At 36.0% G+C, this 13,676-nt stretch overlaps 1 protein-coding gene across 4 annotated transcripts in view; it reads right to left on the bottom strand.

The window, feature by feature from the left end:
- The window catches only part of LOC107739549 (plectin-like), a 101,274-nt gene that overhangs the window by 24,200 nt on the left and 63,398 nt on the right, over nucleotides 1–13,676 (bottom strand). For 2 of the 4 annotated variants that reach the window (XM_016551696.1, XM_016551698.1), the window contains exons 6-18: nucleotides 11,915–11,929; nucleotides 10,330–10,419; nucleotides 8,581–8,658; nucleotides 8,129–8,221; nucleotides 5,937–6,103; nucleotides 3,879–3,994; nucleotides 3,203–3,309; nucleotides 2,986–3,105; nucleotides 2,712–2,807; nucleotides 2,453–2,580; nucleotides 1,554–1,647; nucleotides 1,290–1,444; nucleotides 433–769 (exon numbers count right to left, since the gene is read on the bottom strand). In XM_016551696.1, coding sequence (XP_016407182.1) covers nucleotides 433–769; nucleotides 1,290–1,444; nucleotides 1,554–1,647; nucleotides 2,453–2,580; nucleotides 2,712–2,807; nucleotides 2,986–3,105; nucleotides 3,203–3,309; nucleotides 3,879–3,994; nucleotides 5,937–6,103; nucleotides 8,129–8,221; nucleotides 8,581–8,658; nucleotides 10,330–10,419; nucleotides 11,915–11,929 — 1,596 coding nt within the window. The remainder of the gene's footprint in view (nucleotides 1–432; nucleotides 770–1,289; nucleotides 1,445–1,553; nucleotides 1,648–2,452; nucleotides 2,581–2,711; nucleotides 2,808–2,985; nucleotides 3,106–3,202; nucleotides 3,310–3,878; nucleotides 3,995–5,936; nucleotides 6,104–8,128; nucleotides 8,222–8,580; nucleotides 8,659–10,329; nucleotides 10,420–11,914; nucleotides 11,930–13,676) is intronic. The other 2 variants (XM_016551697.1, XM_016551699.1) reach the window with 1 other exon arrangement.

Raw genomic sequence — 13,676 nt, 5'->3', positions numbered from 1 at the left:
ATGTGGATATTTTGGTGAAAGTAACTCAAAAGTAACTCAAAAGTAGTGTAACGCATTACAATTCAGAGACAGTAATATTGTAACGTAACTAATTACTTTCAAAAGACAGTAACTAGTAATATATAATGTATTACATTTTGGAAGTAACTTGCCCAACTCTGATGATTTATTGAGAATAGTATTATTTGTACCTGAATATCCAGTTTGATACGAAATATATAATTTATTTTAAATAATATATAAATATCCTCACTCAATGCTAATGTTACTCAGTTCACATGCAAAAGAATTAGCCAATCAGAAGAGAGGTGATTTATATATACAAATCTTAAAGAGACAGTAGCAAAAACCTGTAAAGCCTGTAAAAAAGTTCAGGGAACACAATATCTACTACAAAGGTGTAAAATTTCTCATTTTTACGCATTAAATTACCTCATCAGCCCGTGCACGGTCAATCTTGGATTTGAACTCCTCAATGGACTGATGAAGGCCACGATGGCTACCGAGCTGAGACTCCACAGAGGGCAGGTCTTCGGCCCACTCTGCCCCATCTATGCGTCTCTGGTTCTCCTCCACCCAAGACAAGAGGTCCTGAATGTACTTGAGAGTGACTTCGTCAAGCTCAGGTCTTACACGCTGGGGAGACTGCTGTAATGTCTGGACATGGGAGATCTGGGTCATGGGTATCTGTGACACCGTCACGCCTGACTTCAGACGCAGATTGAACTCACTGCGCAGGTTAACCAGACGCTCATGGAGACGGTACACCCTGAGAGAACAAAGAGAGAACAGTTACTGATGCTATTACAAAGATGCTGTGATGGGAAATCATTTATTATAGATATTATTAGATTAATTGTTGTTTAATTGCTATTTAATACATATTTTATTGATATTTATTTTACATAGTATATATATATATATTTATATATTCTTAATTGTGACTTTAGCATAATATTTTCTGCAAAGCAGCTTTCTTAGATATTATTTATTGGTTTTTTTAAACATTTTTAATTGCTATTTAATAAGTAATAAGCAGCTTTTCAGAAGATACTGTATTAAAAATCAAGGCAAGAAATTATTATTATTATTAATTTATTTATTTAAATCTGGATAGGTTTAGCTTTCTTTAAAAATGTAAACATTTCCCAGGTGAAAAGAACAATTCAAGTTGTCCTAATTTTAAAAAGTTACATATGAATGATTAAATAAATGGTAAAGCATATACAATATACAGTATAGTTGTTGCTTAATTTCTTAATGGTATGAGAGTAAAATATTATACTGACCGCCTGTACATCTGTTCTGCCTGTAGATGGCGCCCATCTTTAAGTAATTGCACATCATTGAAAAGGTATCGGATCATGTTTTCAGCCTTGTTCAGATCTGTCTCTATATCAGATGCATGCTGGATAGGCTTTCCCGCACTCAGCAAACGTATGTCCTGCAATAAAAGCAAAGGACTATTACAATGCTATTTGCTACAGATTTTTCTTCTTTAAAGTCTTTGGATTCAAATAAAGGAATAAAATGGAATAAAACTTATATCTCACCGTCTGTAACAGTGTTTCCACCTGGTTGAGCTGTTCCTCGCACAAACCTGACTCCATTTGCACCTTACTGACTATTCTCTGCAAACGCTCCAGCCTGTACATGAAACAGACACGCAAATACTCTGCATAATTCACTACAAGCAAAACAGCCATGGAATATTAAGAATATAATGACTGGACAAAGGCTAAACTAAACTAGACAATATTCAGACTTTACAGGCATTTAACATTCAATCCACTAGAAAAAAGTCAGTCAAATCACTCACACCCTCCTCTCACGGAGCAGGTACTCCAGACCATGGCTGTCATTCATAAAAGCCATGACTAGTAATCCTAATAATGCTGAATCCCAGTATAGAGAGGTTTTTTTTTCCCCCAGAGCAGAGGCACACAGAATCGGCTATTGATGTTAAGAAGTGCTTCTGTAACTGATCAGGCTCATAAAAAGTCTGCAGAGCAGTAGCAAGGCTGTCTTGTGACAAATATTTTTGAAAGTGACGGACGCCCTGTTTGTTTGTGCGAAATGCTATTTAATAACAAAAGTAATGTATTTATTTTACATGAAAAATTCATTGGAACAACTAGAAGTTGTAATGTAAGGTTAATGCATTTGAATCAGAAAACCGAGGGGAATAATAATTCAAATAAAATATAAAATTATATTAAAAGCTGAAATTAACACATTTCACATTAGTGAACATTAGTCAAATCTGAGCACAACGGCATCATACATTTTACTTCATTAGCTCAATACTGTTTGACCCATGGTATTGTTGTTATTATTATTATTATTGCATAATCCCCCTGTAAATATTTCAGATTATTTAAATGAGTCATTATACAAACAATGAATTCATAAGGAATTCAACAAATAAGCAGTTAATCCACAGATTTCTCACCGTTCAAACTCTAAGCGCAACCGTTTCTCTCGTTCCAGAATGGCCACGTGCAGGCGGCCCCACTCCTTCTCCACATCGATGGGGTGGTAGCTGGGTGGAACCTTGATTTGACCCTCCTGCACAGCACCCTGGTGCCAAACAAACCCCATGCATAAAGTCAAATCTTGGTAAAACCATGTTAAGAAAATTCAAAAGCCCATCAGGATTGTACTACATGCTTGTTTAAAAGGCAATTACTAGTGTGGCAAATTTTATTTACCTCGAAAGACCTATAGATGAGCTTGGAGCGATTTTTGTCAGTTTCCTTGGCTGGTAGTTCAGTCTCTTTGAACTTCAGAAACTGACGCCAGAGAACCTACAATAATATAAGGAAGAGAAATGGTCATATCACTTTCTTTTTTTTTCTGTTGTACTACAAACACTTGCATATGTGGCCACAAAATAATGACATTATACTTCTAGCTGGTAAACAATAAAAGTAAATTACATATGTAAATATGCATGATCATTAAACCATGGATCGTGGGACTAACCTCAATTTCCTCATAGCTGGAGGGGAACTTGCGTTCCTCAAACACGATAATGTGATGTCTGATCCACTGGAGTAACATGGTCACCAGCTCGTAATATTCCTGCCAGCGCAACTCCAACTCCTGTACACGTCATTAAAAATTCATTTAAATGAATACTGACCATCTCAATGTCCCATGATACCTGTATAATAAGTACTTATAGTTTCAAAACACCCACATTGGCCTTGACTCCATCACGAACGTCAGGAACTCTTGGCATGACATCATACAAAGAGGACACATACGTGATGATGGACTTCTCGTCTGGGTGTGGCACGTCTACATCTGCAGAAAGGAAAAACAAACTTAAAATGTAATTTATTCCTGTGATGCAAAGCTGAATTTTAAGCAGTCATCACTCCAGTCTTCAGTGTCACATGATCCTTCACAAATCATTCTAGTATGCCGATTTCTTTTACCAATGTCAAAAGCAGTTGTGCTGCTTAATATTTTTGTGGAAATCATTTTTTCAGGATTCTTTGATGAATAGAAAGTTAAAAAGAACAATATATATTTAAAAATAAATCTTTTGTAACATTATAAGTGTCTTAACTGTCACTTTTGATCAATTGAATGCATCCTTACTGATTAAAAAGCATTAAATTATTTTTAAAAAATCTAAGTACAAATTTTACTAACCCCTAACTTTTGAACAGTAGTGTACATTACTTGGCATCATAAAAATAAAATCACTATTAGAAAACTATTAGAAACCACTGTTACACAGGCATAAAAAATAATTTAAAAGCCCATTAATCTACTAGGACCCCAAAGATCTACTATTTATAAATGAAAGAAGAATGAAAGAAAATTCCTTGAAGGAAAATCCAGAGGGGTGTTCTGCCTTACTTTACCTTCAGGATCCAGCAGGCGTGTGACGCCCATGTCTCTCTCTGCTACGCTGAAGGCCTGCTCCAGATTCTCCAGGTTGGTCTGTCTGTACACCTTATTCATGTCAATCACATTTGGCCTACAACAAAAGACAGGAGACACAGAACGCAGTTAGAGGTGGAGATTGACATAAATATAACTCTAGAAAGGAACAATGGAAGAATCAGTAACAAACATAAATGACAAAAAAAAAAAATCAATTTCAATGCATTGATTACTTAATAATACACCATGCATCAATGATATTCTGCCTGTTTGTAATTGAATTTTTATCAGATACTGCTCATTTGGTTAATTATTTTGCATTTAATTATCTGCTTTGTTTAAAGAAATCATTTCCATGTAGCAAACAAAAAGTCCCATGATAGGAACTGTGAACCTTTCAAATCGATATTTCCCTAAGATCTCATTTGGACGCACACTTGCAGATCTTATATTTAACTGCTCACTGCTAGGCCAAACCTGGAGGCTATGTAAACATCTGTGCCAGTATCTGGGCAGGTGAAGGCAAGATGGATACCTCTTCACAGGATTTAAGCCTGTCTTATGTGACTAAGTACTCACTCAACAGCAATCATTGCAAATCAATTACAGTAAAACACTTCATGCACACACAAGCAGCCTGTTAACTACATGAAAACCTGAAAGTTCAGTAAAACTACATTTTATGGCAAATAGCAGCTAAAAATTACTAAATCAATCAACTAATAGTCAGTGAAATTGCAAAAGGCAGAATTGCTTTGCTTGCTTTTTCAATGTTTTTAACGAAACAACAAAGCATTCATACGACTCATTGACTGTCGGTGTGAGCAGGTAGCACGGTTGGCCCCAGGGAACCTCGGCATCTGAGACGAACACCTTTCTGTAAGAAAACCCATCTCTACTTAGGGTGGAGAGCCTTTGCTCCATGCCATGTTCAAGATCTCCGCTCTGGGATCCACCACTAGAGCAGGCACCAGGGCTGATGGACCCCTGGCCCGAATCGAATGAAGTCTCTGATGGCACATCTTCACATAGCATGACCACCCGGTCATCCAGTTCACTGACAGATCCATGGCTGGACAAGGTACTGCGACTCTTCCTTGAGCGTAACTTCCTCTTGAGACCGAACATTTTGTTGGATTGAATGAATCAAATTCCCATTCTTTGAGATGTGCGCATTTACAGAGGGTGCAGACGGGTATTCTTGTCCAATGAGAAGCAAGTTCCAGTCTCAGTCCTCAGAGAAACCGGCCTCCAACTTGTCACGCTTTGACTAGGTCCTCTGTTACCGCTACTGTTGCAATGGCTTTCACATACTAATCTGTTCACCAATTTGCAAGCAAGAGGGAAGACGAACTGCTTCCTATTTGCTCAAATCTCAAGAGTCATCTGTGTCTGATAGCGTAGGGTGAACCTGAGCTATGCAGCTACATGCTGAATGATAAAAACACACCCTCTGGGGATCCTTTCAGATTCAACACGCCCTCATTACAGGCTTCAGGTTTCAAACTTTTTTCATAAGTGCCAATTCGAGCATACTTGAACTTAATCCTACAAAATCTGATGTCAACCCAAGTGAATTTGTTGCGGTTGAGAGGTATTTGTATGAAGTCTGTAATGGGTCAGCGGTTCTAAGGTTATTGCATGACAGTTTCTTGAGTCCCATGTATGACAACAAATTGTGCTCTTGAAGGTTCAAACAGGTCAGCCTACCTTTAAGTATGGCATGACAGATCTTGCTTCCTGTCAAACATCACTTGTTAAAAGCCAGGATTTAGTACAAAAATTATAGACCCGTCAAGGGGCAGAAGGGATCTGTGACTGAAACTGCAAATACAGCCAGCAAGTCTGGAGATGAACTTCATAAACAGCCTGGAGATACAAGGGTGTGCCAGCTATTTCTCACTTCTCAGATGCCAAGATTACTAAATAAACAAAAAAAAAATCAATCCGGCTCTTTTACATGAGCACCCATTGATTAATGGGTCAGGAGAATGTGTTCCAACAACCCTTTTTCTCTATTTACAAGAAGTCTTTACTTGTGTTTATGGATGATGGCGTTGAAGAGCTTGCCATCTCTCCAGCTGGTGGTGAAGTTATCACACCGCAGGCCATGGTAGCCCTCCACCATCCGTTGAGACCACAAGAGCAGCTTCTCCTTGGCGGTCATATCATCTGACTGACCATTCACCTGGATATCGGAGATCTGATGGAGCCAAGGAAGACAGTGAAACCGTCAGGAAATGTAGAATCAGAGTCTGAACAAGCATTTATTCAAATTTACCCTAGTTCATGTAACCACAGTTTAACCATGGGGATTACAGTAAAACTATAGATACACCATATAAAAATGACAAGGTATCGTTATCATGGTTATGGGTTCAAGAAAACAAATGAGGTATTATTATATAAAGAAATAACAGACTAATAATAGACATACTTAAAAAAAATACAACTACTAGTGTCATAGTAAAATAAAATAAAGCATAAAAAATGAAATGGAATGAATGTAAACATGGTTTCAATAAACAAATTATGTATTAGTATTAGTATTCTGCTGATAGTGCCACATGCTTTGAATGGTTCTTTTACAAACATATACACAAAGACAAATGGTACAAAGTTTGCACTCTGTTCAGTAAAATGCAATGTATACTCAGTTTAAAATGTATAGCTTTCCAATAATGAAACGCTATCCTATAATGCTCAGGGAAAATGATATAGCATTTCATAATTTAAGTTTCATTAAAAAAAAGAAAGAAAGAAAGTATACCTAAAATACCCTCACTGTTGCCAAGATACTGTGGACAAACATTGTGGTTAGCAGTGATCATAAGATTCGTTGATAATAAGAGGCTTGTTCAAATTTTAGTCATTAATTTTAGTGATTTTGCATGCCTTTGTTCCTCTGGTGACTCATCGTCAGGATTCCCCTTTGGGTAATAACCACTCAAAGGCTAAAATCAAGTTTCCTCTTATTATGAGTATTTTGTAGGGAAATCTGGATGATCTAAACCTCAGAATCCTTACATTAAGGATGTACACAGTGACTCATACATGGAAACACATCCTCCATCCTTGCAGCATAGCTTTACAAGAGCATTTAAGGTCCTTTTCAATGCAGAATTCCTTTCTATGTCTCTAATTTAAAAATATTTTTTGTGGTGACTATAAGCTCAACAATTCAAACTTCTTAAAGTTATTGTAAGAATAAAGATTTAAAAAATATATTTAATGGTAAATACAAATTTGGCAGTAACTACAAATTGACATCTGGTGCCAAACGCAACAACTTCTACAGAGTGCATAATTTAAGCTAATTCTGCATTGCTGTGACCAATTCTAGTATATTTTCATTGTATTATAATATTTACTCTATAGGAATTCATAACTATTTGTTTGATTATAAGTTTATTTATTATGTCTGTTTTGTTGAAAATAACAAAAATGTGACCTTTTCAAGTCGCCCTAAAGTTCTGTACAGCAAGCTTTTGTAAAATGACTAATTTTGTGTAAATCTTTTGTGCCAAGATAAGCACTTTTTTATAAAAAATGAAGGAAAAGAAAACAATTAAGATGCATTCCCACAACCAAAAACAGCATGATTGGTCTCATGAGTCACCAAACCACCATGCCAGCGTGCCTGCTTCCACTTCCTTAAGGGAAGATGTGAGTCCCAGCCCATAATCCCCCACATGCCTACTGTGACATCAAAGACGCACGCTTCGGGTTTTATTTCCCAGAAAAAAAGTACAAAAATGTGCTCCAGTCTCCTCGTGAGACAAAACATTGTGCAGCAGTCCAAAGACAATAGAGTGCATTGGCATAGAAAACCACCCATCTCTAACAGGTACAAAACAGTTTTTTCTTATGAATGAAAATCCAGTTTGTGCACAAATTAACATGAGGTCATGTGTGAAAATATGCCAAATACTAGTTCTGTTCTGAGGGTGTGTTGTTTTGTGGGTGAGCTGAGATTTAGATTTTGTACAATTATGAAAAATGATCTCTAAATCACTGTTGCCAGATGATACATTAAACCCTGTCACAAGTCTGCACAGATGTCTGTGTTGTCACAGCAATAGTAACAGCAAATTGAGAGACTAAAGCATGTAGAAACAGTGAAAAGGGAAACGAAAATCTGTGAAGCAAAACCAAAGGGAGCATATAAAGAACTAATTAGAACGTGTCTGCTCAGAGTAAGTAGAGCACAACCAGTGCTGCGCCAGACCTGGAAGTGAAGGATGATGGTCCATATTAGCCCAAGGGTCAGTTTTGGATTTCCATCCGCAATGTCGTCATTTCTTATGTTTACCAGTTTCACCTGTCAAACAATGAGATCTGTGTTAACCAGTGAAATCTTATCAGACCAGAGTTTTCAGACAGGAGTCCATAGACCCCTGTGGGTCTGTAAAAGTACTGCAAGAGGTAAATGGAAATGAAATATAAAACAGACAAACAAACAAACAAGCAAAAAGTATGACTTCTCTAAACATTACCTCATGATCTATAATGCAATAATAGTAGTTAATATTTGTAATAAAAATAGCTTTTTATATTTTTATTAATATTTTTCTATTTTTTTTATATGTTTAGATTTATTTTGTATTATAGCCCTAATCCTGAATAGTAAAACAAAAAATAAATAAAATAATGGCTTATGAGGTGTTCGGTTCACTGTACCTGTCTATGTTTGAGGAAGTCCAGTGCGATCTGTACATTCTGTAGTTTGTGAAAGCGCATGCGACCCTTCTCTCTGGGCTGGAAAAAAATAAAAAGAGAGATTAACAAAGAGAAAGTTGAGCTCTCAAAAAATTTAAAGTGATTATGAGAAGACAGAGATTATAGATGTACTGAATGATACAAATTACATTAACTAAGCAAACACAACAATGACTAAAGTAGGGATGCTCCAATACATAAATATTATAATAATGTCTCGTCCATTTTGAAAAAATACACTAAATGAGACTAGAAGGTGAAACAGAACATCCAAACATTTTATTGTACCGTAAAAATGGAAAACTGCTAAGCACTTTTAAAATGCATAGAAAAAAACTGACATTTAATTGGACATTTCTGATATCAACCTACACAGAAAATGTAAAAAAAAATGGTAATTATGGCCAGTAACAGAACAAATTCACTATTTCTTTATTTCACTATTCTTTGCACATTTCATGAAAAAATAAACAACTGAAAGACTGCATTGTACAAGAATACCAGATATCTCCCAGTTTCATTAACTATAATCCATTACCTGAATGCAAATACACAACTATGCCAAAATGTGGACAAACTGCACCAGCATACAATAAGAACATGCAATGACAATTGACAATCAGTCATCACAATTAATAGCCAATCAAAAGCTAAGCTGTCCTATGAGCCAGGCTCTTATTGGCATGCAGTGCATGATGTCACTTAGGATTTCAATGGATCATGAATCAGACAAGGCATGAATCAATGCATAACTAAAACGAATGTTGAATACTAAACTAACATACATTATGTCAAATTCCTGAAAGCCTGTAGTTAATGATTCCCTGGACAGTGAATGCAGTACATTCCGTCATCGCAAACATTTGAATATCCACCCTGATTTTTAAGCAAGTCTTATACAAATAGTAGCATAATCTATCTACATTTTTAATTGAATATTTTCGTGAACATGGGGGGAGGACAGCACTGTGAACAAGCGACATGACAAAGGAAGTGACATCATGCACAACACATTTCCCCTGGCAGTGACACATGCCACGCCCCTTTCCGGGGAGGCGAGCCGGAAATTTTCAGACCCAACTCACCAACCGCGAATTCCTGACAACGTCTCGCTCCCTCGGCTACCACAGCAAAAGCATCGCAAGAGAAGAGGCAAAGGCAAAGGGGTCAAGGTCAGGGCAGAGGTGAGCAAACAGGAAGTTGAAAAAGGAATGGTCAAGGGGGTCAAACCGGTGCAAAGTTGAAACTGAGGCAGAAAATGTCAGATTGTTAATGTGTTAAAGGAGTGAGACGCAATGCAAAAGAGACACAGTCACAGCAGAAGTCATAAGGACGGGGAGATGTGAGGAGACATTCGTTCCTACCGACACATTTCTGTATGTGTGGTTACTTCCACTGGCCATACAGATCTGAATGCCACATGTCAATCACTGACGCATGCAAAACAAATCTGAGGGACATGACTTTGAGGGTGTTAAACTACAGAACTATCCAATCAGATGCAGATTTCAAGGGGAACTTTATTTAACACAAACTATAAGGTCTATAAATCAAAAGAGGACATAGGAAGAGGAGGGGCTTATATTAAGGGAGCAGATCCAGGTAGTGAGAGTTAGCCTTGCAAAAGCAGAATTTCAGATTGATGTTTGGAACTAGGTTTTGAATAGGGTTGTGGATGGAAAATCCGATCCCGAATTAGCATGAACTTACCAGTGTCTCTCCAGAAAGCACCTCCAGCAGCGAGATGAGGTTGTGTCCATCTCTGAGATCCTCGTACAGGTCTGTGATGTGTCGCTGGGCCTGAATAAGACAGGAAATCATCATTACAAATTATGAAAACTGTGGAAGACTACATGTGCAAGACAATATCATGCTATTTAATACCACAGTTCTTCGCAATAATTGATTATAATGGGTTGATTGTGGCATCAAGTGGGCAAATACCGGTAGTTTTACATAATGATCGCAAAGTATGTAATTGACTGTTGTCAAAGGCAACGACTAGCTTTATGTCTTTTGCATTACATGACACGATTTTATTTATTTTTTACTATACATTAAGGATGAATAAATAATACATAATACACTACCATTCATAAGTTTGGGGTCAATAAGATTTTGTCTTTTTGAAAAATAAATTATTTTATTCAGCAATTAAATTGATCAGAAATTACAGTAAAGACATTTATAATGTTACAAAATATTTCTATTTCAAATAAAAGCTGTTCTTTTGAACTTTATATTCATCAAAAAACCCTGAAAAAATGTATCACGGTTCCATGAAAACATTAAGCAGCACAACTGTTTTTAACATTAATAATAAGAATAAATGTTTCTTGAGCCCCAAATCAGCATATTAGAATGATGATAAACAGATTTGCCATCACAGGAATCAAATACAAGAATAAAATTTATGAAAATGGAAAACAGTTTTCTTTTATTGTAATAATATTTGACAATATTACTGTTTCTTACTGTATTTGTGATCAATTAAATGCAGCCTTGGTGAGCATAAGAAACTTTTTAAACTTTTGAATGGTAGTGTATTTAAAATAATTTATGTCCATATTTAATTTACCTAGTTAAAGACTTGTGTTGTAGTTTTTTTGTTTTTGGGATAATGCCCATCTGACTTTTTCAGTTCTTAGATTGTTGTGCATCTATTTTCTTCACTTGTGTTCAGATATTTACAGGTCTTAGTGACTAAACCAGAGATTCAATACAAAAACAAAAGGTTCTGAAACCCTAAAAATCTGTTTTGTAAGCATTAAAACTACAAACAGAACATACAAACCACAAATATAATGATGCTGTGGAAAATATGGGCAAAGGTAATTTGAAATGACTTTTCTCACAAAAAAAAAAACTGTTAACACTGAGAGCTTTCCATACACAGAGCAGTTTAAAACATGAGAATTAACATGACAGATTTATTAAAAACCACCATGGAATTTTAATAATTACAAAAAAAATGTCTCAGAAAAGTGAAGTTAGTTGGTTCTATGCAATTAAAACCATACATTGGTTTGTGGGCCACTGTATCTAATGATACTCTACTTCCTGTTGACAAAGGATCATATCTTGGGGCTAAAGCAGTAAACACAGAAAGTACTAAAGGAGACAGAAAACACAAGTGTTTACACATCTTAAGTGTTAGAAACTTAGAAAACTGCATTTCATGCAAGGAAGGCAGGAGAGGGTGTATGTGCAGATGTAGGAAGCTACGGTGCATGTGAAACCCATGCAGGTAATAACAAAGTCACTCTGCAAAGGTGTGATCACAGACACCACCTACCTCTGCCTTCCAGTGCTGACAGAGAAAGATGGAGCAAAGGATGGAACATTGAGAGATTAAAAAGAGAAAGGTTGGGACAGATGAGAAATACAATGAGAACGGTATGACGGAAAGACAGTGAGAGACACAGAGATATAACAGTGAAATGAACACAGATGACACATACAGTGTTTGTGTGATGGTGTGAATATATAATTTAAATATTTCATTCATTGCATCAAATCTTTTTTTATAGACCTTTACATGTATAAACAAGTCTACTGGTGACAGAAACTGTCATAAATATACTTGTTCAGTTTTAATATTCAAACATGAAGCAACAAATCAAATATGACAGAGCACGGCACATATGTGGCATAACATTAATATTAAACTGTCTTTTGTATTTAATTCAAAGTCATTATTAAGTCTAAAATAGAAATTAAACCTCACTAAACGCATCTGCTGAAACCTTCATTTTGGCAACTCATTCTTAATAAATCTTTTTTCATCTTTAAGGCTGCTCCTCTCTGTGCCCAGTTTGAAATGAGAGACAGTAAGACTTTGCTGGCTTTGACTTTGACTTTGCATCCAGATGAGAAGGATTTCCTTACAGCACACAAACAACCAGTCACTGGATCTGAACTGCAGGCCACTGAATAAACCCTTACGCCTCCTTGGAGGAAGGAAAATCAGTCTAACACAATCCAAAAACTAACATATATCTTTAAAGGAAAAGCTCTGCTTATTTAAAAAAAAAAAAAAAAAACTTTGATAAATAACTACATGTCATAATGTCATATTAATTAATTAATTCCATTAACTTTAATAATACAATTTTTAAAAATATTTTTAAAAGACAGTCTAATAAAAATAAATGTAAATTTAAAGATCCTTTAGGTTCTAAAAAGACATTTGTACAAGTGCAAGAGTGAAATACTTATCCTTGATAAGTTACATATTCTTGTACTATTTTTTCTTTTCATTTTGCTTTAGGTTGGATAACATAAAAGCAGCCAAGGAGAACATTTTATATTCAATATTATATATATTCACACCTTTGCCTTGACTTCACTGCAGGATTAAAAGAATTTAATAGAAAAAATAAAAATATTGTTTTAGTAATCTTTCAATGAATGAGGTCATAAAAGCTGAATGTAAAATAATTATAAAAGATTTTGAAAATGCTGTTTGAAATAGTTTAAGACGGAGTTTAGCATAACATCTCAGGATTTGCCACAGCAGAGTAAACGGCAGCATCACTTTTGTGGCTTGCTTTATTTTTTGGAGGGTAAAACTGTTGTTTTACATTTTTTACATCTTTATATTGTAGATTTTGTGGTGGAATTTCGTACCACATTTTGAAACACTTTCTTTTCAAACTGGCGCAATTGTTCGTGAAAAGGGGTGCCTGTGGGCCAGACTGTTGGATGAAATCCAAGCGGTACCAAGAAAACAATCTGTTTCTTTGGGGATATAAAATGAGACCAGATGTTGATGACTCACGTACTCATAAATGATCCTCACGTACTCATAAATAAATAAACAGCACCTTTCAGCAATGCAGTGTACTGGGTGTGAACAGGATGATTATTCAGCTATTATGATCTCCACAGCAGTAGCAGTTACACACACCCCGCCATATGTTTTCACATACAGGTTAACAAACACTGTACTGTATATCCTGCAGAACTAATGTCTGTTCTTCCCATTCTCTCTCACACACACTCCTATTATTTTCACACTTGCACTTAAAGCGTCATACACTGTTATTTTCCATGTA

This window comes from Sinocyclocheilus rhinocerous, unplaced genomic scaffold (genome assembly GCF_001515625.1).
Source record: "Sinocyclocheilus rhinocerous isolate Xijiao unplaced genomic scaffold, SAMN03320098_v1.1 scaffold314, whole genome shotgun sequence".
Taxonomy (NCBI): Eukaryota; Metazoa; Chordata; class Actinopteri; order Cypriniformes; family Cyprinidae; genus Sinocyclocheilus; species Sinocyclocheilus rhinocerous.
The sequence above is the reverse complement of the archived record's forward strand: the minus strand, read 5'-3'. Positions and strand labels throughout refer to the sequence as shown.